At 46.8% G+C, this 25,888-nt stretch overlaps 1 protein-coding gene across 2 annotated transcripts in view; it reads right to left on the reverse strand.

The window, feature by feature from the left end:
- HGTX (HGTX homeodomain transcription factor) overlaps positions 1 to 25,888 on the reverse strand; it is a 61,882-nt gene that overhangs the window by 536 nt on the left and 35,458 nt on the right. For both annotated transcript variants that reach the window (XM_027373163.2, XM_027373164.2), the window contains exon 3: positions 1 to 1,493. This exon is cut by the window's left edge and continues 536 nt beyond it. In XM_027373163.2, the coding sequence (XP_027228964.1) occupies positions 1,191 to 1,493 (303 nt within the window). In that variant the 3' untranslated portion in view covers positions 1 to 1,190. The remainder of the gene's footprint in view (positions 1,494 to 25,888) is intronic.

Consider the following 25,888-nt stretch of genomic DNA (forward strand, 5'->3'; position numbering starts at 1 on the left):
AGGTTATCCTAGGTCGACTGTCCTCCGAGGTCAGAGGTCAAGGTCGGGAACACATGATAACATAAACGAAGACCCACGCGAACCATTGTTTGAAAAAAAAAAAGTATAAATGGCAATAATAATTTTGTATAGTTTTCAAAATCTTAGAGGACGTGTGGCTGAGAATGTGTAACAAAGAGGGAGAGGAAACATAATTATATATATAACAATGATTTGGGAATGAAGAGAGTAAGAAATAAGAGGAAAGGTGATGATTCCAACCGATATAAAAAGGGGAAAAGGCTTTTAATATTTCATTGAGGATTTTCGAATTAAACCTTTTCCGCATTATTTCTATTGTTTATTGTTTTTTCATTACTATATATAACCTTTTACAAGACATATATATTGCATAATGCATTAGATCGTAGCAACCGCCAAGATGAGGGAATAATCAACAATGTGATATTCATCTCGAAAGCAGTTGAACAGAAATGGAATTCGTGAACACAGGATGATGGTGAACATTATGGGACCGCAGAACAGGATACGAAAGACTGAAAAAGCCTCGATTTCTGATTTTTTTTTTGTTCATATATACACACCTAAATAAGATTCGCATGTTACAGATTTCCCTTTTTTGTCTGTGGTTAAAGATCCGTTACCAACTACCACGAGTAAAAAGTTAAGATTGGGTTCCGTAATAGGTTGCCGATTCTGAACCAACTTGCGAAGAGCTAGACAAGTCGCACTTACGAAGAGGGCGTTGAGTGCTTTTTTTCTCTCGTTTTAAATATATCACAAATATACAGTAAAGCTCGATCTGCGAGTATTTAATTCATAGAGACAGATTTGAAGAATAAATGTGATGCTGGGATTCGTGTCTGACCTGTATTTTTTTCCTTAAATGCGTAATTATAAAATTCGTAAAATGTATCTGACTTTGAACGTTGCAGTTCGTGTGGTATCCACATACCTTTTTATTACTATTTTAAAGCACATGTATATACAATATATAGATGAACTATCATATATTACATAAACAACACTTGAACCCAAAATAATCATGAAGTTCGGCTGTTTCCTTTTTTCATCTGAAGTTCCTCCGAAAAGGGTCCTCCTCGGCGCTCCGCGAAGCCGACCAAACTTCACTTCTACCCAGGTTGCACCGGCGCCGCCGCCCCGGAAGCCGCGTCTGCCCCCGCTGCCCCTCACTGCAGGCTGGGCTGCAGGTCGCGGCTCGGAGGGCAGTCGAGGGCGTCGAGCGCGGAGGCGGCGGCGGCGGAGTGGCCGGCCAGCGCGCCCATGTGCGTCTGGGGCGGGGCCGTGGGCGCGGAGGGCGACTCGTGCTCGTCCAGGTTGTGCTTCAGCCGCTTCGACTCGGACTGCTCGTCGTCGTCCTCCTGGTCGTCGTCTCTGTAGCCCTCGACGGCCTCCTCTTGCTTCCTCTTGGCCGAGGCCATCTCCGCGGCGTGGCGCTTCCGCCATTTTGTGCGCCGGTTCTGGAACCACACCTGCGGGGAGACGGGCCGTTAGCGCGCTGCGGGAACGAGTCTGGTTCTCGCAAAGGAAAGGGGGGGGAGGGGGAGAGGGGGCGATGGAAAGGCTTTATATATATATTATATATGAACTGTTGCCTTACTTTCACCAGGGTTATGGTAACAGGGACGGTAAATAAATCATGAATGTCAATTTAGAAAAAGTGCATGATTACTATATACTAGAAGAACCAATGCTTGTATACCTTCTGAGTAACATATAGATATAAATAAACATGTCTAAGTAACTATATCTATATCTATCTATCTATCTATCTATCTATCTATCCACCTATATATATATATATATATATATATATATATATATATATATATATATATATATATATATATATATATATATATATATATATATATATATATATATATATATATATATATATATATATATATATATATATATATATATATATATATATATATATATTTATATTCAAATGCTTATATAAAAATGAATAAATGAATAAATGTATACATACATACATACATACATACATACATACATATATATATATATATATATATATATATATATATATATATATATATATACATATATATAAATATGATTTCTGTATAGCTTTGTGCGCTTTCTCGGCAACAGAGAAGATTATGATATCTTTCCTTTTCCAAATCTCTCGATTGTCCGAATATGACGTGTGAATGTGTCTTTATGAGATAATGTCGAGCGATAAGAGCTTTTGTTTGGCCATCTCAAGTAGGCCTATCTGTCTTTGGTAATTTGTCAATGAATTTACTATCGTTATCAGGTGTTCATGTTTAATTATTACGCTTCTGTACACCGGCAATGTAGGCCTATCGAATGGCGTTCGAGTGGCCTGTGAGAGCCGCTGATCTAATAATGGTCAAGATAAATGATAACATTGATAGCCGCGCTTGTGAAAACACGAAGCGTATTTCGGGAAAATTTCCAAATCTCACCTCCGGAATAAAGACGATTTCGCAACGACGCAGCGCAGACATGTATCACCCGGAAGCGTTTATGATTACTGTTTGCGATTCCGCTTTCGGAGAAGAGGCGCGCCATCGGACCGCCGTATGGTCACTTAGGACCGACTACGGAACAGCTGCAATCTCTTTTAAAACCCGGCCAATTTTCTCTCATTCCCTCCCTCTTTCTTCGTTCCCGTTTCTACTTAGAACATGTCGCAGTCCCGCCCAGATAACATCCTTAAATATTAAGCTTACGGATAATTCTCCTCGATAACCCATCACGACCAAAAGGAATTAAATACGAAAACGATTGTCACTTTATCGCCAGATGGGATTAGGTCCGATCAATCCCGCGCCTATACGTGCTCAATCGGCTTCACATGCCCAAACAAAGGATTAAGCGGGCAAACACAAACAGATGACGATCGCCACTTGACTCGCCTCGGGCCTGTTCGCGCGCCCTTGTTGCGCCAGTTGCGAAATGGCGGGAACGTTTACGGAAAATTCCTCTTCTTCTTTTTTGCTGACGATGATGTACGTACGGAGATGTAATTCGCGCGCATTTGAGTGACGGAGGTATGTGTACGATAAATGGCGGCGTCGCATTTATGCCTTCCAGGAATTATTACCAGCTCTTCCGCCGCCCCCTCCCCTCCCCCCTAAAAAAAGAAAACAATAATGAAAATAAGTGAAACGTCGACAAGAACATCGAGGCGAAAATAGGTTAGGCAGGTCTTTGAGAGCAGGGGGGGAGGGAGGGGAAGAGGGGAAGAGGGGAGAAGAGGGGAAGGGCGAGGAGGAGGGAGGAAGGAAGGGGAATCCCCGGCAGCGGCTTTCAGCATTTATGATCTAAACTGGGCGGAAGAACTAGCAGGCGATGTACCATTTGGTGCGTTAGGGGGAGGGGAAGGGGGAGGAACGGCGGGGGACGGGAAAGGGGAGAGGGATCAAGGGGAGGGAGAGGGGGGAAGGGGAAGGGGAGGGGAAAGGAGGAGAGGGGTCAAGGGGAGGGAGAGGGTGGGAGGGGAAGGGGGGAGAGGGGTCAAGGGCAGGAGGGAGGAGGGGAAAGGGAAGGCGAAGGGGAGGGGGAGAGGGAGAGGGATCAAGGGGAGAGAGAGGGGGGGAGGGGAAAGGAGGAGAGGGGTCAAGGGTAGGAGGGAGGAGGAGGGGGGGAAAGGGAAGGCGAAGGGGGAGGAGGGCTGTGTCTCTCTCTCTCCCGGGTAATACAGGAGCGTGATGGAACTCTCGCATTACTCGCCTACCTCCATTGTCAGATTATCCTTCGCTGTTGTAGGCGACATTACCTCCCTATTCCGACCGCCAGAGCCCCGAGGTGTATTAGCCCTTAATCTCCGAGCGCATAAGGGCCGAAATGGGGGCCGCGCTAAAGATAGGGTTCGGCTGTTATGATTGACAAATGGGCCGATTGTATTTTATTGAAAGTTGGCGGTGCGTTGCGTCTGGGCGAGTGTGTGTGATTGACACTGTAGAGACAACAAGGGGGGGGGGGCGACGGAGGGGGTGGGGGTGGGGAGGGAAGGATGGGATGGAGCGCAGAGGGGGAAGGGGTGGGGAGGGAAGGATGGAATAGGGCACATGGGGGGAAAGGGATGAGGAGGGAAGGGTGGGGAGGGAAGGATGGGGAAGAGCACAGTGGGGGAAGGGGTGGGGAGGAAAGGATGGGGATGAGCGCAGAGGGGGAAGGGTTGGGGAGGGAAGGATGGGGAAGACGCACACGGGAGAAGGGGTGGGGAGGGAAGGATGGAATAGAGCACATGGGGGAAGGGGTGGGGAGGGAAGGAAGGGGAGAATACTAGGGGAAAGAGGGGGATAAAGATGGGGAAGGGAAGGGGAAGGAAGGAAGGATAGAGAGACAGAGAGAGAGAGAAGAATAAGGGAGGGAGGTAAAAGAAAGTGCAACAAAAGAGAAGGAAAGGGAGAGAGAATGATGATGGGAGAGAAAGGAGAAGGGGGAGGGGAGAGAAGGGGAGGAGAAAGAAAGAGAGGGAAAAGGAGGGAGAACAACAGACCCCGAGACCAGGGCGAAAAGCGGAAACGAGAAGAGGGGAAGAACGCGAGACTTGAGGGCATGAGAGGACGGGTGATAAAGACGGCAAGAATGATAGAATTGGACAATAAATATATGGAGGTGTGAGAAGGAATAGAGAGGGAGAGAGAGAGAGAGAGAGAGAGAGAGAGAGAGAGAGAGAGAGAGAGAGAGAGAGAGAGAGAGAGTGATAAAGAGGCAGTAAAGTAATCAAAATACACACAGTAATAATGGTAATGATCTTGATAGTGTTGTAATAATAATAATGATGATGATAATAATAATAATGATGATGATAATAATAATAATGATGATGATAATAATAATAATGATAGTAATAATAATAATAATAACAATAATAATAATAATAATAAGGATAATAGTAATAATAAGGATAATAATAATAAAAATAACAATGATAATGATAATAACGATGGTAATGATAATGTCAATAACAATAATAATAACGATATTGATAACTATGATAATGATGATAATAACAATAACAATAATGATAATAACAATAACATTAGCGATAAAGATATATAAACAAAGATGATCCATAAAACGAGAAAAAACAACACAAGAAAGATGGCCAAAAAAAAAAAACGAAAAAAACTGAAACAAAACAAACAGAAACAGAGAAAACAAACAAACAGAAACAAAGAAAACAAACAAACAGAAACAAAAAAAAACAGATACAAAGAAAACAAACAAACAGAACCAAGCGATAACACAGATAAAGAACCGATCTGCTCCCTATCTCCCGACGCATGGCTGCCGCCGCTGACGCATGACGCATGGCCGTTAAAGACAGTAGTTTCGTAACGTTCAGTCACTCTCGCTATAATGATAACCATATCAGCTATTCAGAGGCCTATAATAATTCTAAGTAGGGACGGAGTAGGCCTATGTACGCAGAGAACGCGCAGTCGGCCATAATCCCGATTGCTTTTTGTGTGTGTGTGTGTTTTTTTTTTTTTTTTCGTTTTCTTTGTCGTTCTTTCCGGATGTCTGTCTGAGGTGTGCGTGCTTGGTGTGGGTGATGGGGGTTCTCTTTCTCTCTGTTTATGTCTCTTTCTCTTTCTCTGTTTCTGTCTTTCTCTTTCTCTGTTTCTGTCTCTTTCTCTTTCTCTATGTTTCTTTCTCTTTCTCTGTTTCTATCTCTTTCTCTTTCTCTCTCTCTGTCTCTTTCTTTCTTTCTCTTTTTTCTCCCTCTCACTCGCTTTCTCTCTCTCTCTTTGCTTCCATTTCTTTTCTCTTTCTTGTCTAGTTATTTCTCTTATTGCCTCTTTCTATTTTTTTCGTTTACCATTGCCCATCCTCATATGTCAATTTCTCTCTCCTTCTCTTATTCCTCTCTTTCATCATCCATCATCAACTCACACAGAGGAAAAAGTAGAGGAGGAGTCATCTATTTTTTCCTCTTTACGTGAGCTCTTTGTGTTTCTTTCCTCTTAATCGCTTTCCCTTTATTCTTTCTCCTTCAGTCTTCTTCCTCTTCGTCTTCATATTCGTTAATTTTTCATCTTCTCGTTCTTCTCTTGTCTTTCTCCTTTTCATCTTCCTCTCTCTCATGTCCACTTTCCTCTTCTTCTATCTTATCTTTCTTTTTCTTACTCTCTTTCCATCCTCATCTTCTTTCTCCTCCTTTTGTTATCTTCTTCCACCTTTTCTTCTCATCCTATCCCATCACCCCTTTCCCATGCTTTTCCCGCTATCCTCCTCCTCTTTCCATATCCCCCTCCTCCTCCTCTTCCTCTTCCTAATCCCCTATCTCCTCCCCTTTCTCTTCCTCCTTCTCTACCCTCTTCTCCTCTTCCTCTTCCTAATCCACTTTCTCGTCCTCCTCCTCTCTCTCTCCTCTTTCTCTTCCTCCTTGCCCTCCTCCTCTTTCTCGCCCCCTTCTCTTCTTCCTCGTCCTCCTCCTCCTCCTCGTCCTCCTCCTCTTTCTCTTCCTCCTCGTCTTCCTCCTCCTCTTTCTCTTCCTCCTCGCCCTCCTTCTCCTCCTCCTCCTCCTCTTTCTCTTCTTCCTCCTCTTTCCCTCTCCTCCTCCTCCTCTTTCTCTTCTTCCTCCTCGTCCTCCTCCTCCTCCTCCTCTTTCCCTCTCCTCCTCCTTTTTCTCGTCCCCTTACTCCTCCTCCTCCCCCTCTTTCTCTTCCTCCTCCTCCTCCTCCTCCACCTCCTCCTCTTCCTCCTCCTCGTCCTCCTCCTCTTTCTCTTCCTCCTCGTCTTCCTCCTCCTCCTCCTCTTTCCCTCTCCTCCCTCCTGCTCGCCGACGATAGATGCTGTCGGATGTTTTATTCATTGTCTCGTATCAGCTTTGAAGAAATAAAGGCAGCGTTTTCTATTAATTCTTGACTCCGCGTGTATAAACCCGGGAAATGTTTAAAGGCCAAAAAAGAAGAAAAAAAGGAATACATTTTACAAAAGGATCAAACGAAGGGATCAAGATAGAGGGGTAGGGGGGGTAGGGGTGAGAAGGGGAGGAGAGAAGGGAGTGAGGGTAGAGAGGGAATAGCGAGAGGACAGATAGGAAAAAAAGGAGAGACACGGAAAGGAATAAGCAAAGAGAGAGAGAGAGAGAGAGAGAGAGAGAGAAAGAGAGAGAGAGAGAGAGAGAGAGAGAGAATGAGAGAGAATGAGAGAGAGAGAGAGAGAGAGAGAGAAAGACAGAGAGAGAGAAAGACAGAGACAGAGAAAGACAGAGATTAAAAAGACAAAACCTCCCCCCCCCAAAAAAAAAAAAAAATATAAAAAAAGAAAACACAAGAAAAAAAAAACAAGAAAAAAAAACTTTGTAAAAGGAAGAAGAAAAAAACAAAATCGGAATGATTGATAGAATTCATGGTAGGCTAATACAGAATCAGATCTGAATTTCAAATCGGATCTAATCGTAAAGATCCTATATCGCTGTCCAATCGTCTGGAAGAGGAAACTTTGAAGACCCCGTTTTGGGAAAGCGAGTTTTCGGGGTAGGGGGGGGGGAGGAGGAGGGAGGAGGGAGGAGAAGGAGGAAGGAGGGAGGAGGAGGAGCAAGGAGGGAGGAGAAGGAGGAGGGGGGGAGAAGGGGGGAGGAGAAGGAGGAGGGGAGGAGGAGGAGAAGGAGAAAGGAGGGAGAGAGGGAGGGAAGTGGAGGAGAAAGGGAGGGAGAGAGGAAGGAAGAAGGAATGAGGGAAGTCATGTAGATGAAGAAGGAAGAGGAGGACAGGAATAGATAGAGAGAGAGGAGGGGAAAGGGAAAAGGGAAGAAAATGAGAAGAGGGAGACGAAAAAGAGGGAAAGAGAAGAGAGATAGGGGGAAGGGAGAAAAAAGAAGAGAGAAGAACAGGAAGGAGGAGGAACGAGCAGAAGGCACAGGAGGTGGAGTAAAAAGAAGAAGAAGAAGAAAAGGAGGAGAAGCAGTAACAGCAGCAGCAGGAGGAGGAGGAGGAGAAGCATCAGCAGGAGGAGGAGGAGGGGGAGGAGGAGAAGCAGGAGCAGGAGGAGGAGGAGGAGGAGGAGACGCAGGAGGAGGAGGAGGAGAAGCAGTAGGAGGAGGAGGAGGAGGAGGAGGAGGAGAAAGCAGAGACAAGAGAGGCAAGAGAAGCGCAGCTCTGATCAGAATTTCATTGTCTTTTATACTTTTCAAACTCGCTGGGCTTTTGTTGACCGATGAACCGAGGAACAAGGATTAGTGCTGAATTTGTAACGAGAATTGAAAATCTACAGGGGCGAATTCAGGATATTTATGGACGAAGGGACTGAGGCGCTGTCAGGGAGGTATTTCCGAAGGCTTTAGTTGTGGGTGGGGGGGGAGGGAGGGAGGGAGGGAGGGGTGGGAGGCGCGCGCAGAAAAATGAGCCCTTGGACATTTATATATATGTTTATATATAGGGATATATATATATATATATATATATATATATATATATATATATATATATATATATATATTTATATATGTTTGTGTGTGTGTATATGTAAGGATTATGTGTATGTGTGTATACATGCATAGCTCACTTCCTATTTCACTCACATTCCATTCAGTCAACAAACGACAAAGCGTTTATAAACAAAGGAAGGATCAGGAGGCACGCACATACGCGCACACGCTCGCCGAAGATAATCCATACACACAGATAAACACTCCATCACCGATACGTGTGCAACGACGAGCGACCGAGCGTGTGTGCGTGCGGGCGTGCGTGCGTGCGTGCGTGCGTGCGTGCGTGCCCCCGCCGCGTGTGCCTCCCCAGGGCGCGGGCGGCGGAGGCCAACCGGCGCCCCTCTCGACCGCAGCGCCGCCGCCCGCAACAAATTATCAGTAATTCAACTCTCATAATTAATGCGAAACTTTGTATGAATTATACGAGTTTAAAATGATCCAACCTAATTAAGGCAGTAATAGCCGGGATTTAAGAGTAAAATTGGCAGTATTAAGGCCGCGCTCGAGACCGCACGGCGGCCGCGCCGACGGAGGGAAAGGCGGGACAGATGTTCGTTTCGTTCGACGTTATGCGCCGCCATTTTCATCATTATCATCATGCTGTTATCGACATCATCATTATTATTATCATCATTGTTATCATTACTGATATTATTAACATCATTATCATTAGTATTATTACTATTATTATCATTATTATCATTGTTATTAGTAGTAGTTTCATTATCATTATTATTATCATAATTATTATTATTATCTTTTTATTATCATTATCATTATTATTATTATTATTATTATTATTATTATTATTATTATTATTATTATTATTATTATTATTATTATTACTATTACTATAATTATTATTAATGATAATATTAATAATAATAATAATAACAACAACAACAATAATAATAATAATGAAAAGTACAATGATAATATTAGTAATAATCATAATGATAATAATGAAATTGATAAAGGTAATAATAATAACGATGATAATGATAACAATAACCAGTAACCAATAACCACCATCATCATCTTCATCATCATAATGATAATAGTAATAATAATCATAATCATAACAACATCAATTGCAATAATAATAATGATATTAACAATTATGAAGTTAAAAACAATAACGATACAATAACAATAATGATACAAATAATAATATAATCATAATACCGGTAGAGAAAAAATATATACAAAAACTTTCTTCTTCACAACAACAGCCTGAGACGATGACACTATAAGACAGCACTATAGCATTTATCGGCGAAGAACAGACCCATGAGAGAAAAAGGGGAGAGGAAGAGAGAGAGGGGAGAGGAGGAGAAAGGTGGGGAGAGGGGAGAGGAGGAGAGAGAGGGGAGATGAGGAGAGAGAAGGAGAAAGGTGGGGAGAGGTGGGGAGAAGGGAGAAAGGTGGGGAGAGGTGGAGAGAGGTGGGGGAGAGGGGAGAAAGGTGGGGAGAGAGGTGGAGGAGGAGGAGAGAGAGGAGAGAAAGTGTGGGGAGAGGGGAGAGAGGAGGAGAGAGGGGGGAGATGAGGGGGAGAGAGAGAAGGAGAAAGGTGGGGTGAGAGGTGGGGAGAGGGGGGAGAGAAAGGTGGGGAGAGGTGGAGAGAGGTGGGGAGAGGGGGAGAAAGGTGGGGAAAAGGTGGAGAGGAGGAGAGAGAGGGAGAAAGGTGGGGAGAGGGGAGATGAGGGGAGAGGAGAGGGAAAGGTGGGGAGCAGGGGGAGAGGGAGGGAGGAGAGAGAGAGGGAGAAAGGTGGGAGAGAGGGGAGAGGAGAAGCGAGAGGGAGAAGAAGGTGGGGGAGAGGGAGAGAGGGAGGCGAGAGAGGGAGAAAGGTGGGAGGAAAGAGGGAGGAGAGAATGGGGAAGAGAGAATGGGAAGTCAGGAAGATGAATCGGGAAAAGCAGAGAAGAAGAGGAGAAAGAGAGAAGGAGAAAGAGACATTGGCAGGAGAGGAAGGAGAGGGAAGGAGGAGAGGAGGACGGGGGAGTAACAGAAGTTAGGGTGAAAGGGAGAGGAAAGGGGGGTGGGGGGCGAGGGGGCGTTTCTCCCCTGCGGTCACCGGGATGGCAGGATAAATACGCCGGGTTCAGGATACAGCAGATAAAACACATTGCGCGGCGAAATCCAATTTGTAGGATAAACCCCTTGCCGTATTCAAACGCAATGGAGGATGAGGAGGAAGGGGAGGAAGGAGGGAGGGAGAGGAGAGGAGGAGGAGGAGGAGGATGGTGTTGAAGGCGGGAGGAGGAGGTGATGGAGGAGGAGGAGGAAGGGGAGGAAGGAGGAGAGGAGAGGAGGAGGATAGTGTTGAAGGCGGAGGAGGAGGGAAGAGGGAGGAGGGAGGAGGGAGACAGAGGTGGAGGGATGGAGGAAGAAGGGGAGAGGAAGGGAGGGAGGGAGAGAGGAGAAAGAGAGGAATAGGTGTTGAAGGCGGAGGAGGAGGCGGAGGGATGAGGAGGAAGGGGAGGAAGGAGGGAGGGAGAGGGAGGAGGATGGTGTTGAGAGGCGGAGGAGGAGGTGGAGGTGGAGGTGGTGGTGGAGGAAAAGCGAGGTGGAGGTGGTGGAGGAAGAAGGGGGGAGGAGGAGGAGGAGGAGGTGGTGGAGAGAGGGAAGGGGGAGGAAGGAGGAGGGAGGGGGGAGGATGGTGTTGAAGGAGGGAGGAGGAGGTAGAGGGTGGTGGAGGAGGGAGGAGAGGTGGAGGTGGTGGTGAGTAGGAGGAGGAGGAAGAAGAAGAAGATGAAGAAGAAGAAGCAGACGAAAAAGAAGAAGAGGGGGAGAGAGAGACACGAACATGAAAAGTGATAGAGAGAGAGACACATAAAAAGAGAGAGAGAGAGAAGAGAGAGAGAGAGAGAGAGAGAGAGAGAGAGAGAGAGAGAGAGAGAGAGAGAGAGAGAGAGAGAGAGAGAGAGAGAGAGAGAGAGATACAAAAGAGGTAGATAGAGAGAGACATAAATAAAACAGTGTCAAACGCAGTCATAATAGACATGCATCACGCTATGATTTGACAAAGGAAGCTCCACCGGGCATCCACACTCGGGCCGCACATCACACCCCATTCACATTACTCACCCCCGCCTTCTCCCCAACTCCCCCTCAACCGCCCCTCTCCCCGCCTTCTCCCCAATTCTTCCCCTCCCGTCTCCCCTACCTAATACCTAACTATCTCCCTACTCCCACCTCTCCACTCCCCCTCCTTTCTTCTCCCTAACTCCTCCTAATCCCACCATCCCCATCTTTTTCCTTCTCCCCATCTCCTCCCCATCCCCCTCCCTTCTCCCCAACTTCTCCCCCTTCCCCCTTCCTCCCAACTTCTCCCCCTAATCCCGCGCCTCTCCCCAACTCCTCCCCCTCCTCCCTTCTCCCCAACTCCCTCCCCCTCCCCCATCCCCTCTCCCCGCTAACCTCTTTTCGTCAAACCTCATGAACCATTTTTGTAAGGTACCAATATTCACTCTGCGCCCTCATTTAGGGCCTTAAAAAAACCCTCCCTGTTCTCTCTCCCATTAACCTTCGATATTCAACTCCCCGCCCCTAACGCCTCCCCACACACACACTCACATATCCCCCCTTCCCCTCTAGACACCTGCTGCCCCCCTCTGGTTTCGAAACTCTAAAGCCACCCTCCTCACTCTGAGGTAGTCTCGTCCTCCCCCCCCTTACCCCGATGTCATAACATTCCCTCCTCCATCCGTTTGCTCCCCACTACCCCTCACGCCCCCTATTCTCCTCCCTCCTCATTCCCCGCTACCCCCGAGGTTCCTACCCCCTCCCTTCCTCATTCCCCACTACCCCCGAGGTTCCTACCCCTCCTTCCTCATTCCCCACTACCTTTAGGTCCCCCTTCCCCCTTCCCTCCCTAATTCCCCCACTATCCCTACTGCACCCCCTGAGCTTCCCTACCCCTCTCCCTCCTTCTTCTTCCCCTCCCCCTCCCATCCCCCCCATCATTCCCCACTACCCCCTCCCACAACCCCTGAGCTTCCTACCACCCTCTCCTTCCTCCTTCTCCCCTCTCCCCTCCAATCCCCCCATCATTCCCCACTACCCTGCCCCACAACCCCTGAGCTTCCTGCACCCTTCCTACCCCCTCCAAACCCCACTATCCCTCTCTTCCTCCCTGCTGCACCCCAACCCCCATAATCCTCCCCTCCCCACACCCCGCCCTTTCCCCACCACCCCCTCCGCGCTACTTTGCCTAACGACAACACAATATGTGGGTTCCGGGCGGGTCCAATAAATCACTTGTGTTCTGGACTCACACACACCCATTCTCAACCCCCCCCCCCCCCCCCCCCCCTTCCTCTCTTTTGAAACCCCCATTTTGTTATTGCTCTCGCTATAAAAATGAGAGAGAGAGAGCGAGAGAGAGAGAGAGAGAGAGAGAGAGAGATGAGAGAGAGAGAGAGAGAGAGAGAGAGAGAGAGAGAGAGAGAGAGAGAGAGAGAGAGAGAGAGAGAATTTGCAAAAAGTAATTTATCAAAGCTAAAAAAAAAAGTTCAATAGATAAGGAAAACGGGAAGAGAGATGTATAAAGAAAAATGATCTGACTCAAAAAGAAAAAAAAGAAAAAAAAAGAACAAGAACGACAGCATCTCAGAGGCCATTTCTAACGTCGTCACCATAACGCCCAAACCCCGCCCGCACGCCCACCTGACCACCCACCACTGCAAAACAAAACACAAGACCCACACGCCCCTTGCCCTCAATGTAGACCCCCTCACCCCTCCTCCCTCCTCTTCCCTCCCGTTCACCCCTCCTCCTCCTTTCCCTCCTTCCCTTACACTCCTCCCTCTCACTCCCATACTCCCTTTCACCCCCTCCCCCCCTCTTTTATGGTCATAGGTGCACCCCACCTCTACAATATGTCGGGTCCCTCCCCACCCCCCTCCCCCCTCCATCATCCTATAAAACACAGCCTGGTTGCGTCCCCTACGGTTCTTATTTTGCCGCATATCAGATGCCATTAGCACCCAATAAATATTGCCGTAAATATTCTCGTGTCATGTAGACAATACACACCATCGCCTCCGGGGTGTAAATAAATTGTAAATATTGGCGTTTGCTGATTTGTGAATGTTGTAAATCGCCCGGCTCAAGATGGCGGCGTCGTGTCTACGCCACCGTCACGGAATATAAATCAAGGTGTGTTTGTGTGTCTTTTTTTAAACTCCTTTCTCTCGTTCGTTTTTTTTTTTTTGGCGGGAAGTGACGAATTGTAAAAATGGCTGCCGATGTACCCTGACTCCATTTTCTAGATGGGGGACGACGTGGGTGTGAAATACTTTGGTGGTATTGAGAATGAAAGAAAGATATGGAAGAATGATAAAAACAAAAAACAAAGAACAAATGAAGAAGAGAAAAGAGAGAGAGGGTAAACATAAACATACACACGCGCACATAAACATATAACCCAGCGACCTCCATGATTCACGAGAAACCATAACTCCAGCATTAATGACAAAAGTAAAAGCGCGGGGAAGAAATAGTAATTGTAGTTTATACAGTAGGTTCCAAAGATTTCATTTTCTCCCGTGTCGCGCCAGTGTGAATGTTGACTCCCGGGGGAGACTGCAATGTTCTCGGACAAGATTACTCCTTGGCCCAGCGCCTCCTTGATGTCGCGCCAAACTTGCTTATTTTCTGTTTATGTCGCCCGATACTGACTGTTGTTGCTTTTGTTGTGTCGTTGTCGTCGTTTGGGAGAATGTATGGGGGGGAGGGGTGCTCAGGATGGGGCGATAGTGTTAATACACTAATTCTTAGCGCGATAACACACATGCGTGTGGAGAAGCTGCTCCTCGAAGACACGTACACACGTACACACGTACACGTACATACACACACACACACACATACACACACACGCACGCACACCCCACCGTACACACCGCACACGCGCAGGCGCACTGCGGGCGTGCGCGGGGAGCCCGGCCGACGGAGCGGAGCAGCGGCAACGGTTCACCTCCGTCCCTCGCGAGCGCACGTCATGGTTCCTATTTCATCCGAGCCTCCGGTTGGTTCTTTATATCTCCGGCCAAAATCTCCCACTCCGTTTGTATTTTGCGAGCCAATTTTTCTTCGGGCTCTCTGTGAATACCAGATGTACCGGAAATATTAGCTTTTCCAAAATTATACCTCTCTATGCGCCGAGACAACGAGTGAGAGAGCTTCCCTCCCTCCTGCCCTCCTTCCTCCTCCCTTTCCCTCTCCCTCCTCCTCCTCCTCCCTCTCCCCTCTCCTCTTCCTCCTCTCCTCCGTCGGGTTCGCTCTACTTGCCGTCTTCTAGGGGAGGAGGAGAGGGAGATGGGGAGGGGGAGGGGCTCTTCTTCTTTTCGTCTTCTTCTCCCTCCTCCTCCTCCACCATTTTCTTCATTCTCTTTTTCTTCTTCTCTCTCTACTCTTCCCCATTCATTTCCAGCTTTCCTCATCCTCCCACTTATTCTCCCTCTTCCTTTATCACTTAAAAAAAACTACTCTCTTCTCTACATCTTCCTATATCCCCTATTCCCCCATTTCTAAACACCTCCCCCCTCTCTCATCCTTCCTCTTCCTCCTCCTCCACCAGAACCCCCACATCCCCCCTCCATCTCCGGAGCGTGAGGCGGCACCTCCCTCCTCCATCCGCGTCGAGTCGTCCTCCCATCCACGGCCAACAAAAGTCGTCATTTCCACGACGCCGAGACAACAATCACGACGACCTGCTCTCCTTCCGGTCTGAGACACGACTATGTAAAACACTCGACGACTTATGTTCTAAAAGTCAGACAAGTTTTCCCATAAAGTCTACCTAGCTCTAGTGCTCTCTTGGAATACGAGTGAGGAGGAGGAGGAGGAGGAGGAGGAAGAGGAGGAGGAGGAAGAGGAGGAGGAAGAGGAGGAAGAAGAGGAGGAGGAGGAAGAGGAGGGGGATGAGGAGGAGGAAGAGGAGGAGGAAGAGGAGGAAGAGGAGGAAGAGGAGGAGGAGGAGGAGAGAGGAGGAGGAGAAGGAGAAGGAGAAGGAGAAGGAGAAGGAGAAGAGGAGAAGGAGAAGAAGAAGAAGAAAGAAGAAGAAGAAAAAGAAGAAGAAGAAGTGGGAGTGTGGAGGAGGTGGAGGAGGAGGAGGAAGAGGAGAAGGAGGAAGAAAGAAGGAGAAAGGTGGAAGATAAAAAAGGAGAAGGAACAGAAGAAGATGAAAGACGGAAGGAAAAAAATAAGATAAAAATATTTAAAAATATAAATAATTTATAAAAAAATAATATATAAAAAGGTGGAAGATAAAAAGGAGAAAGAACAGAAGAAGGAACATGTGACGAAGGAGGGAGAAGAAGAAGGAAGAAGAGGGAATTGGCGTCGAGATTTTCTCCACTTGTATATTTACGTTGTTTCTCTACGTGGGTTTGATATCGCGAAATGGCCGAGACGGGAATTATTTATGAAAACTGAAATTCCGATACAAATATATTTTCTCCCGTACACAGGACATCGAAGGCGGCGGCAGAAGGTGAGGAAGGAAGAGGGAGAGGAGAGAGAGAGAGAGAGAGAGAGAGAGAGAGAGAGAGAGAGAGAGAGAGAGAGAGAGAGAGAGAGAGAGAGAGAGAGAGAGAGAGAGAGAGAGAGAGAGAGAGAGAGAGAGAGAGAGAGAGAGAGAGAGGCAGAGAGTTAAAAAATCGAGAGAGAAAGACAGAAAGAGAGAAAATTCAAAATCGAGAGAGAAAGACACGAAAGCGAAAAACGAACGAAAGGACGAAACAGCAGAGCGAAGACAGCGGGGAAGGGGAATCCCCGGAGCGCCCGGCCCTCCCCCCCCCGCCGACCCGCGCCGACATGCCGAAAAATGTATCCGACGGCCGGAACCTGACATAGGCATTTGCTCTCCTGCATTAGGCCCGGGTCGCTCCGCTGCACAACATCATTTGCTTCATTGCAACTCCAGGAGGAATGGCCGTGTTGTGCGCTGCTTTAGAGTTATTTTCACCCGCGCCAGGGCTGTATCCGGCAGCGGCGGCGCCATACGGAAATGAACTTTATGGCCCCAAGTTGCAAGTTCCGATTTGCCTTGTCTTTGACGGGTAATTGACGCCTCTTGTGCGGGATGAGGTGCAATATAGGTGCAGGTCCCTGTAATAGAGTGGTTTGTATGCTGTACCTACGCTCGCTGGCCTAACTCAGACGGATTTTAATCAAGTTATTCCCATTATTTCAATGCGGGAGGGGCGCTATATCATCACCTAATGGAACCAGCCCGTCCTAAGACAAATATGTGACTGTAGCAAATTAATTTTTACCTCTGAGTCCCATAAAAACAACTTGCCGCGAATGAAATTTATCGGACGAACGTGGGGGATGGGGAAACACGCGCGCGCGCGGCTTTTCCTCTCCTTATTTCACGTCCCCCTCCCGCTGCGACGCCCAGCCCCCTAGCGGCCACCTGCTAAACTACGAGGCCGCTAGTTAATAAGATGGCTCGTCGTCTTGTCTCTTGTTTAATCAGCTGTGTCTTTCTTGCTCTCTCCGACGCGGTTCTCCATCGCTGGGAGTGCAAGCGCTGTTTGGAACAAATGGTTTATTTTGGGGGTTGAGTTGTCGAACAGAATGAAGGATGTAAAGTTTTAGAAATGGTCCTTAAGGAAGGATTTTTTCTTCTTCTCATTAGAGTCACAGACCTACAAGAAGTATCTGTTTCTCCTCTTCCTTTCCTGCTTCCTCCTCTTCCTTCCCCACTTCTTCCTCTTTCTTCCCTAGTCCCACCCCTTCCTTCTCTGCTTCCTCCTTTTCCTTCCCTTCCTCCTCCTCTTCCTTCCCTACTCCCTCCTCTTCCTTCTCTGCTTCCTCCTCTTCCTCCACTAAAACCCGTGCATAAATACTCGTTGGAACCCCCCCCCCCCCCCCGCCTCCCGCCCCTCCCAAAACGGCGAACAGAATGCGGTACTTAACAACACTTTCCCCTCTCGCGGCCCGCCTCAAACTGGTTCCCTCCTCCCCTCTCCCCACACCCTTCTCTCTCCCCTCTCCCCTCGCCCTTCTCTCCTCCCCTTATACCCCACACCCTTCTCTCTCCCCTCGCCCTTCTCTCCTCCCCTTATACCCCACACCCTTCTCTCTCCCCTCTCCCCTCGCCCTTCTCTCTCCCCTCTCCCCACCGCAATCCTCATGGGCGTATCCACAGGCTAAACTTTTCATGGGTGGGGTGAGGGGAAGGAGTGGGTGCCTTCCCCTCGGTAATGAAGGCTAAACTCCCCTTAATTAATTGCCCAGCTCTCAATCAAGAGTTACATCAATCCCCTGGGACGGCGAGGGATGAGGGGAGAGGGGAGGGGGAGGGGTTGGCTAGGGGAGAAAAGAGAGGGGAAAGAGAGAGAGGGATAGAAAGAGGGAGGGAGACAGACAGAGGGCAAACGGAGCGGCCTACAGATGGAAAGCCAAGCATTGATTTTTTTAGCCGTTTATCTATCTATGATATCTTTTTTTCTACTCTTCATATCTGTCTATTGTATCTTTGTTTAGGTGGTTCTTGCATCACATTTTCTTTGCGGAGAGCGCTTCTTTTATTCCGCCTTATCATCGTTATTATCCTCTTTATCATTATCATTATTATTACCATTATTATTATCTTCATCCTCATTATTATTATCATTATAATTGTTATTATCATTATTGCTATTAATTACAATACTCATCATCATCAAAATTATCCTTATCATTATTGTATAATCATTATCATTACTATCATCATTAATACTGACACTATAATCATCATCATCATCATCATCGTCACCATCATACCATTATGAACGGCCTTTTGAGAGTGGGTCGCTCCCCCTGTTACAAAATGGAAAACAAGAGATCCCTATATATACCACAATGGAGATGATAATAATTTTTCATCATGGCTGCAGTCTGGCATACCCAGGGGAGGGGCCAGGAGGGAAGGGGGGGAGGGGGTACTAGAGGAAGAGAGGAGAGGGTGGGGAGGAGGAGAGAAGGGAGGGAGAGGAGAGGGAGAGAGGAGGGAGAGGAGGAGAGAGGAGAGGGAGAGGGGAGGAGAGAGGGGAGAGGAGGGGAGGAGAGAGGGGAGGGAGAAGAGGGGAGAGGGGGGAGGAGAGGAGGAAGTAAGAGGAGGAGAGAGGAGAGGGAGAGGAGGAGAGAAGGAAGTGAGAGGAGAGAGGGGAGGGAGAGGAGGAGAGAGGGAAGTGAGAGGTGGAGAAGGGAAAGGGAGAGGAGGAGACAGGAGAGGGAGAGGGCGAGTAGTGGACGAGAGGGGAACGGAAGGAGGAAGAAGAGGGAGAGTGGATGAAAGAGGGGAAGCGAGGGGAGGAGAGAGGGGGAGGGGGAGCAGGGAGCCCACCTGACTGATGAATATTCCAAATACAGACAAAAATGTGGAAAAAAATATTATTAATACAGAATGCTAAATTGCTTAATATGAATATGATCAAAATGCAAAACAGATATTTAAAAAAAGCGGTACAAATGAAATGCTTCCAGTGATGAATGCCAATATAGATTAGATCATATATATAAAAAAAGAATTAAATTGACAAATACCAATACAAAATGGATGACGGAATCAACCAGCCAAAAAATATATAATAAATACCAAAGGCGCCATGGGAAATAAATACATACATAAACAAACCGCTTTCTCCCAAAAAAATTAACTAAAATGAATAAAGAAAAATAGATGATTATAAACTTGCCATAGATGATGCCAGAAGGTGTTATTTATTCCAACGATTTTGCCATAAACAGGCAAAGAAGGGGTAAGAGGAGGGGGGGGGTGTAGTCAAGGGGGTGGGGAGGGATAAGGGGGAGGGAAGGAATAAGGGAGGAGGGAAGGAATAAGGGACGAGCGGAGGGAAAAGGGAGGGAGAGGAGGGATAAGCGGGAGGGGAAGGATAAGGGACGAAAGGGAGGGATAAGGGGGGGAGGGAAAAGAGGGTGGGGGGGGGGAAGGGGGGTAGTCAAGGGGAAGGGAAGGATAAAGGGGAGAGGGGGGATAAAGGGGAGTGGAGAGGAAAAGGGAGGGAAAAGGAGGAAGGGAAAAATAAAGAGGAAGGGAAGGAATAAGGAGTAGGGGAGGGAAAAGGGAGAAGGGGAGGGATGAGGGGAAAAGGAGGGTCGTGTGTGTGGGGTGGGGGGTGGGGGGGGGGGGAGAGGAGGGTCTTAGGGCATCGAATCAACTCATCCTTAATAAACTCCGGGACTCATTTCCGACACAAAAGCGAGCGTGAAGGAAGCTTAATTTGGCAGATTGCGCGAACACACACACATACAATCACTCACACGCACATAAAATCTATCACGCGCGCATACACATAGATACACACAGCTACACAAACATACACTAAGACATATATACTCGCGGATTATTACTTACAAAATCCTTCCCCCATATATACAATTACGCAAACACACATACACATATAAACACATGAACTTACACACTCACACCCAAACACCCACCCACCCACACACACACACACAGACACACTCAGTCACACACACACACATACACAACCCCCCATCCACCCATCCCTAAAACACACGCACACGCACACAGACACACTCAGTCACATACACACACACACCACCCCCTACCCACCCATCCCTAAAACACACGCACACACACATTCGCAAACACAAACACACACGTGGTTTCTAAAATGAACAGCGGAGGGAGGGAGGAGTAGGAGGAGGGGGGTGAGAAGGGGGTGGGGGGGTGCGTCAGCCGAAGATTCGTTCCACGGGGGAATTTTAGGCCAATTTGTCGCCGCATATGTGGCTTTCCGCTTGACTTGAGCTCAATGCGTGGGGGGGGGGGGTGGACGGCGTGGCAGTCACCCTAAAAAACCGCCGTCTGCGTGATTAGATATTGGTTATAGATTGGAGAAAGAGTACAGGATGGATTGGTATGTATGCCTGTATGCGCGGGGTGTGTGTATATTCATATCTATACACGTATTTCTATAGCAATACAGACTGGTGAGCTTATACATGTAGTTAGACAGATAGGCAGGACCATCACATCAATCTTTCGTTTGTATATGTATCACTGCGTATGTGTATGTATGCATGAGCTCGCCGACGCCCACATTCGGCGCAAGAGGCAGCCTGCGAGCCCGCGGATAAATAATAAAGTGACGATGTGTCCCAAATCCCGAAGGGGAAGGCCACAATTCGCTCCGGGGTGACGCGCGTTCAATATGGCGGCGGGTCTCACGGGGCGGCTCGGACTTCCAACGGTCAAAGGCGGGGAATTACTATTTTTCCGGCGTCCCCGAGCGCCTGTTCCTCTTGCAAGATTTTGAGCAAGAAGGAAGGGAAGAGATACGTATATACACACTCGCATATGGTGTATGCGTACGTACATACACGTGCCGGGTTCACGCACCAACGCGAGGGTGTAAGTGAGGGATCTTCGCGCTCAGATAAGACTAACCTAAAACGCCAACAAGGTGACGATGCCAATGGCTGCGCTGTTATCACTCCAACCCGTCTCCCTCTCTCTCTCTTCCTTCCTCACGCACTCGCTTGTTCCTCTCTCTCTCTCCCTTCCCCATTCACTCGCTTCTTCCTCTCTCTCTCTCTCTTCCTTCCTCACGAACTCGCTTCTCTCTCTCTCTCTCTCTCTCTCTCTCTCTCTCTCTCTCTCTCTCTCTCTCTCTCTCTCTCTCTCTCTCTCTCTCTCTCTCTCTCTCTCTCTCTCTCTCTCTCTCTCTCTCTCTCTCTCTCCCCCTCCTTCCTCCTCCGTTTCCCTCGCGGCCGCATAACCCCCGAATGCTGGGCGCTTCACAATGCTCATATCATTCAGTCGGGTTAAACTCACAGCCTGTGCGCCTCCCTGTGCCATTGGACCATTAGTCATGGCATCGTACGAAAGCCATTGATAACCGGTGAAATGATGTGAAAAAGGCTTCCCCCCAAAAGGCCAAAGCGCATCTCTTCATTAGTCATTGTCATGTAAAAGAGATTCGTATTTGGGTCTGGCGCAGGAGAATAAAAAGGAAGAGACGCCGCGGCGATGGTGTGAGTGTGAGCCTGATTGTAATCTAATCCTATTCTGTTCTAAAACCACACTAAAACCGGGGGGATAAAGACAAGGGGGGGGGAGGTTGAAGGAAATTCCAGCGTAGATTACAGTTGTAAGTCATTTGTCGCCTGTTTCGGAGCTGACGTTCGAATGGGCCCGGCCGCCTCGCCCTCGCGTTCGCATACGCGCGCAGACACGAGAATGCGGGCGCGAATCAGAGCCGTGATCTATGGGGGAAAACGGCGCCATTTCCAGCGCCGATTTTCTTGAGCAATGGCGCGCGTTGCTCTGAGCATATTAGGCGATTGGAATTGGCAAAGGCGCAGAGGGCGGGGAATAAGGCGAGGAAGGGAGGAGAAAGGAAGAAAAAGAGAAGTGGGTCGATTCATAAATGGATTGATAAGCAGATAGGTTGATAAATAGATCGCGCTTGACGATGCTCACTCGTTCGCCGTCATCCCCGTTGAGAAGTTTTCCCGCCCGCGACTCTATGACGAACAAATCTCTCGCCTAAATCAATCTCCATCCCTCAACCCCTCAAAAAGAAGAAGAAGAAAAAAAAAAAGGCACCCTGATTTCCCCTTCCAAATGCGAAAGATCGAGATAATGTATCTATTCGAAAACGCATCCATCCCGGAACGAAAACCCCAAAGCCTTCATTTGTCGACGAGGGAAATATAGTCGCTCGCTTTTTTTTTCTTCTCTTCTTATCATCATCTCCCTCTTATTCCTCATCATCGCGGGCTGTTCTTGTTCCAGCTGTTCGACGTCCGTATTACCCGTCGAGTCATTTGTCCTCGTTTGTGCGTTCGTCACGAAGACACGCAGACACACGCACACAAACGCACAGGCCCGTACACACACACCCGTACACACACACGCCCGTACACACACACGCAAACACACACGCCCGTACACACACACGTCCGCACACACATGCACACACACATACACACACGCCCTACACACACACACACACACACATTCCCGTACACACACACACATACACACGCACAACACCCGTACACACACACACACACACCAAACACCCGTACACACACACACACACACCAAACACCCGTACACACACACACACACACACACACACAACACCCGTACACACACACACACACACGCCCGTACACGCCCATCTTGTGCGCGTCGTATGATAATGAATGATGGAGCTTAACGCGATCCTCTCCTCACGATCAACCTTCTTCGTTCGTCTTGGAACACCTCAAAGATGATCCTCTTGTGTTCTTTTTTTTTTTCCTTCGTGTTTCTTTTGGTTCTCTTTTCTTTTCTTTTCTTTTTTGGGTATTTTTTTTCTTAACGGTGTGAAATGCGTGTGTGTGTTTTTTTCATTTTTTTTCTATCTTACGCTTTCGCTTAGATAATTTCGTTTATTCTTTCTATATTTTTTCTGTGTATCAGCTTTTTTTTTTTCTTTTTTGTATTTGCCTTCTTCGTCTTCTCTAATTTCCGTTTTTTTCGTATGGTTTTCTGTCATATTATCCATTCTTCTTTTATCCACTTTTTGTTCGATCTCTCCCCCATATTTCGCCTCCGCACGCTACCACATTTTCTTCTCCCCCTTTTTCATCTTCTTCTTTTTCCTCCTCACTTCCCTTTTCTTATTCACTCAGATTTCTCCTCGTCTTCCTATTTTACTTCTTCCTCCTCGTCCTCCTCCTTTTCCTCCTCGCATTCACTTCTTGTTCCTTCTCCTAATTTTCCATTTCTTCTCTCATTCACTTTCTCCTTTTCCATTTCTCATTCAGTTCCTCCTCCTTTTCCACATATCATTCTCTTTCTCCTCCTCCTCCTCCTTCCTATTCTTTCACATTCACTTCTCCTCCTCCTCGCCCTCCTCTTTTTCCCTTTCGCATTCACTCCCTCCTTTTCCATCCCTCATTTGTTTCCTCCTCCTCCTCATTTTTCATTTCTCATTGCCTCTCCCCATCCTCTTTCATCCATCTCTCATTCAATTCCTCCTCCTCCTTTTCCATTCCTTATTGCCTCCCCCACCTCCTTTGTCCATCTCTCATTCACTTCCTCCTCCTCCTCCTTTTCCATTCCTCATTACCTCTCCCCACTTCCTCCCTTTCCATCTCTCATTCACTTCCTCCTCCTCCTCCTCCTTTTCCATTCCTCATTGCCTCCCCCCACCTCCTCCCTTTCCATCTCTCATTCACTTCCTCCTCCTCCTCCCTTTCCATCTCTCATTCACTTCCTCCTCCTTTTCCATTCCTCATTGCCTCCCCCCCCCACCTCCTTCGTCCATCTCTCTCCTGGCGGAAAAATTGAATTAGAAACACTTTCCGCTTTTAGTCTAGATGGATCGACCTCATCGCCTGAGCGGAGACGGGGCCCCGGAGACAGAATATAGCAATTAAATCTTCAATGTTGACAGTATTCCTTTTCTCTTATGATTATCAAATTATCGAGTCTTTCGTATTTTTATTTTGGGAAGATGATTCTTATGAAAAATGTATAAAAAAATGTTTAGAGTGCTATGTATTTCAGTTGGGAAGATGATTCTTATGAAAAATGTATAAAAAAAAAAATGTTTAGAATGCTATGTATTTCAGTTGGGAAGATGATTCTTATTAAAAATGTATAAAAACATGTTTAGAATGCTATGTATATTTTTCGTTCATAATATGGATATTTCATGATCGATGTTAGAGCATTTGAAAATTAATTATAAAGTGTTTTTATCGTTAATCATGGAGTATTCTGCATTTAATGAAATAGTATTTCATAACCAATTATACGGTGTTTTATGTACTTTAATGAGACTAGTCATATAGTATTTTATTATATATGAATTATGCAGTAATCATACATTTCATCATAAAATACCACTGATGAAATAAAAACGATTATTGTATTTAGCCATTAATCTATATATCTTTTTATACCAACCGGTAGACAGATAGATGAATAGGTGGAGAGATGAATAGATAGAAACTATGATTTTATGATGTATACTTTAAAAAAATATTATGGCAACCTAAATTTAGATTGTCTCTTTATTTTCCTGTTTCCACTACTAAATACAATTTCAAACGTGAATTTTACTTCTCTACACTGCTGTCAAGATTAATATCATTGGAAAAAAGCGGTGATAATTATGCAAATTATAGTAACAATAACAATAGTTATCTCCATTTTAGTTAATGTTTGTCTATGGAGGAAAAATACACAACGGAAAATTTAATTTAGAAATAACCCTCAAAATCACAAAAATTAAATTCAAATCACCCAGGATACCCCCGCGCCCGCATATCGCATACCCCAACCGCCCACACCTTGGCGTCGGGCGTGACAGCTGGGCAATATGCTACATATATTACGAGAACTAAGAACCAGTCCGACATCGAGGTAAAGATCCCGAGTTAATACTTCTGTTCCTTTTATTCAGGGCGGGAAAGTCGGCGTCAGATATGCGACTTATTGTCTGCCCTTCTCTCTCTCCCTCTTTCTATTTACATATTTTGGGTGGATTATACCGGCATAAATATCAATATTTCGGCAGCCCGAAATGAGCCTCTCCCTCTCTCTCTCTCGTTTTCTCCCCCTCTCTCCCTCTTCGTTTCTTTGTTTCCTTCCGTCACGCCCTCCCTCTTCGTGTTTTTCCCTTCCCCTTTCAGTTTTCCTTTCTTCGCTCTTTTTTTTTTTATTTCCTTTCCTTCATCACCCTCATCCTTTTTTCCTTCTTTCTCCATCATTCACAAGCCCTGTCCTTTATATTCCCCCTCCCTCTCCATTTCCCTTCCGCCATCCCCCTCCCAATCCCTCTCCCTCTTTATATTCCTCCTCCTTCCCTTCCCCATCCCAACCCCTCTCCCTCTTTATATTCCTCCTCCCTCCCTTCCCCATCCCCAACCCAAATCCCTCCCCCACCCCCTCTTTATACTTGACCTCCCTCCACCCTCTCTATTTCCCTCCCGCCCCTTCCCCCCCCCACCCCCTCATTCATATTAAACCGAAGGCTGATATTCTAATGGCTTGCTACGTCCTAATCCGACATTAAGTAATACATTGTTACGGCAGTTGACATCTGAAACCTAGATGGCGCTGCTGGGGCCGGGAGCGCCATTTCTAAGCCGCCGCTCTCCCGCCGGGCCCGACTCGTGACGTCATCGCTATGGAGTTTTGCTTCCTTTCTCGGATTTTTTTGTCGTTCTAATGTTGTTGTTATTATCGTTTTGATTGTTAGGATATTGTTGTTATTGTTTTTTGTTTTCTATATTGATATTCTTTTTTGTAGTTGTTGTTGTTGTTAGCATTGTTATCATGATTATTTATTACTATTATCATATTGTTATTATTATTATTATCATTATTATTATTATTATTATTATTATTATTATTATTGTCATTATCA

This window comes from Penaeus vannamei, chromosome 19 (genome assembly GCF_042767895.1).
Source record: "Penaeus vannamei isolate JL-2024 chromosome 19, ASM4276789v1, whole genome shotgun sequence".
Classification (NCBI taxonomy): domain Eukaryota; kingdom Metazoa; phylum Arthropoda; class Malacostraca; order Decapoda; family Penaeidae; genus Penaeus; species Penaeus vannamei.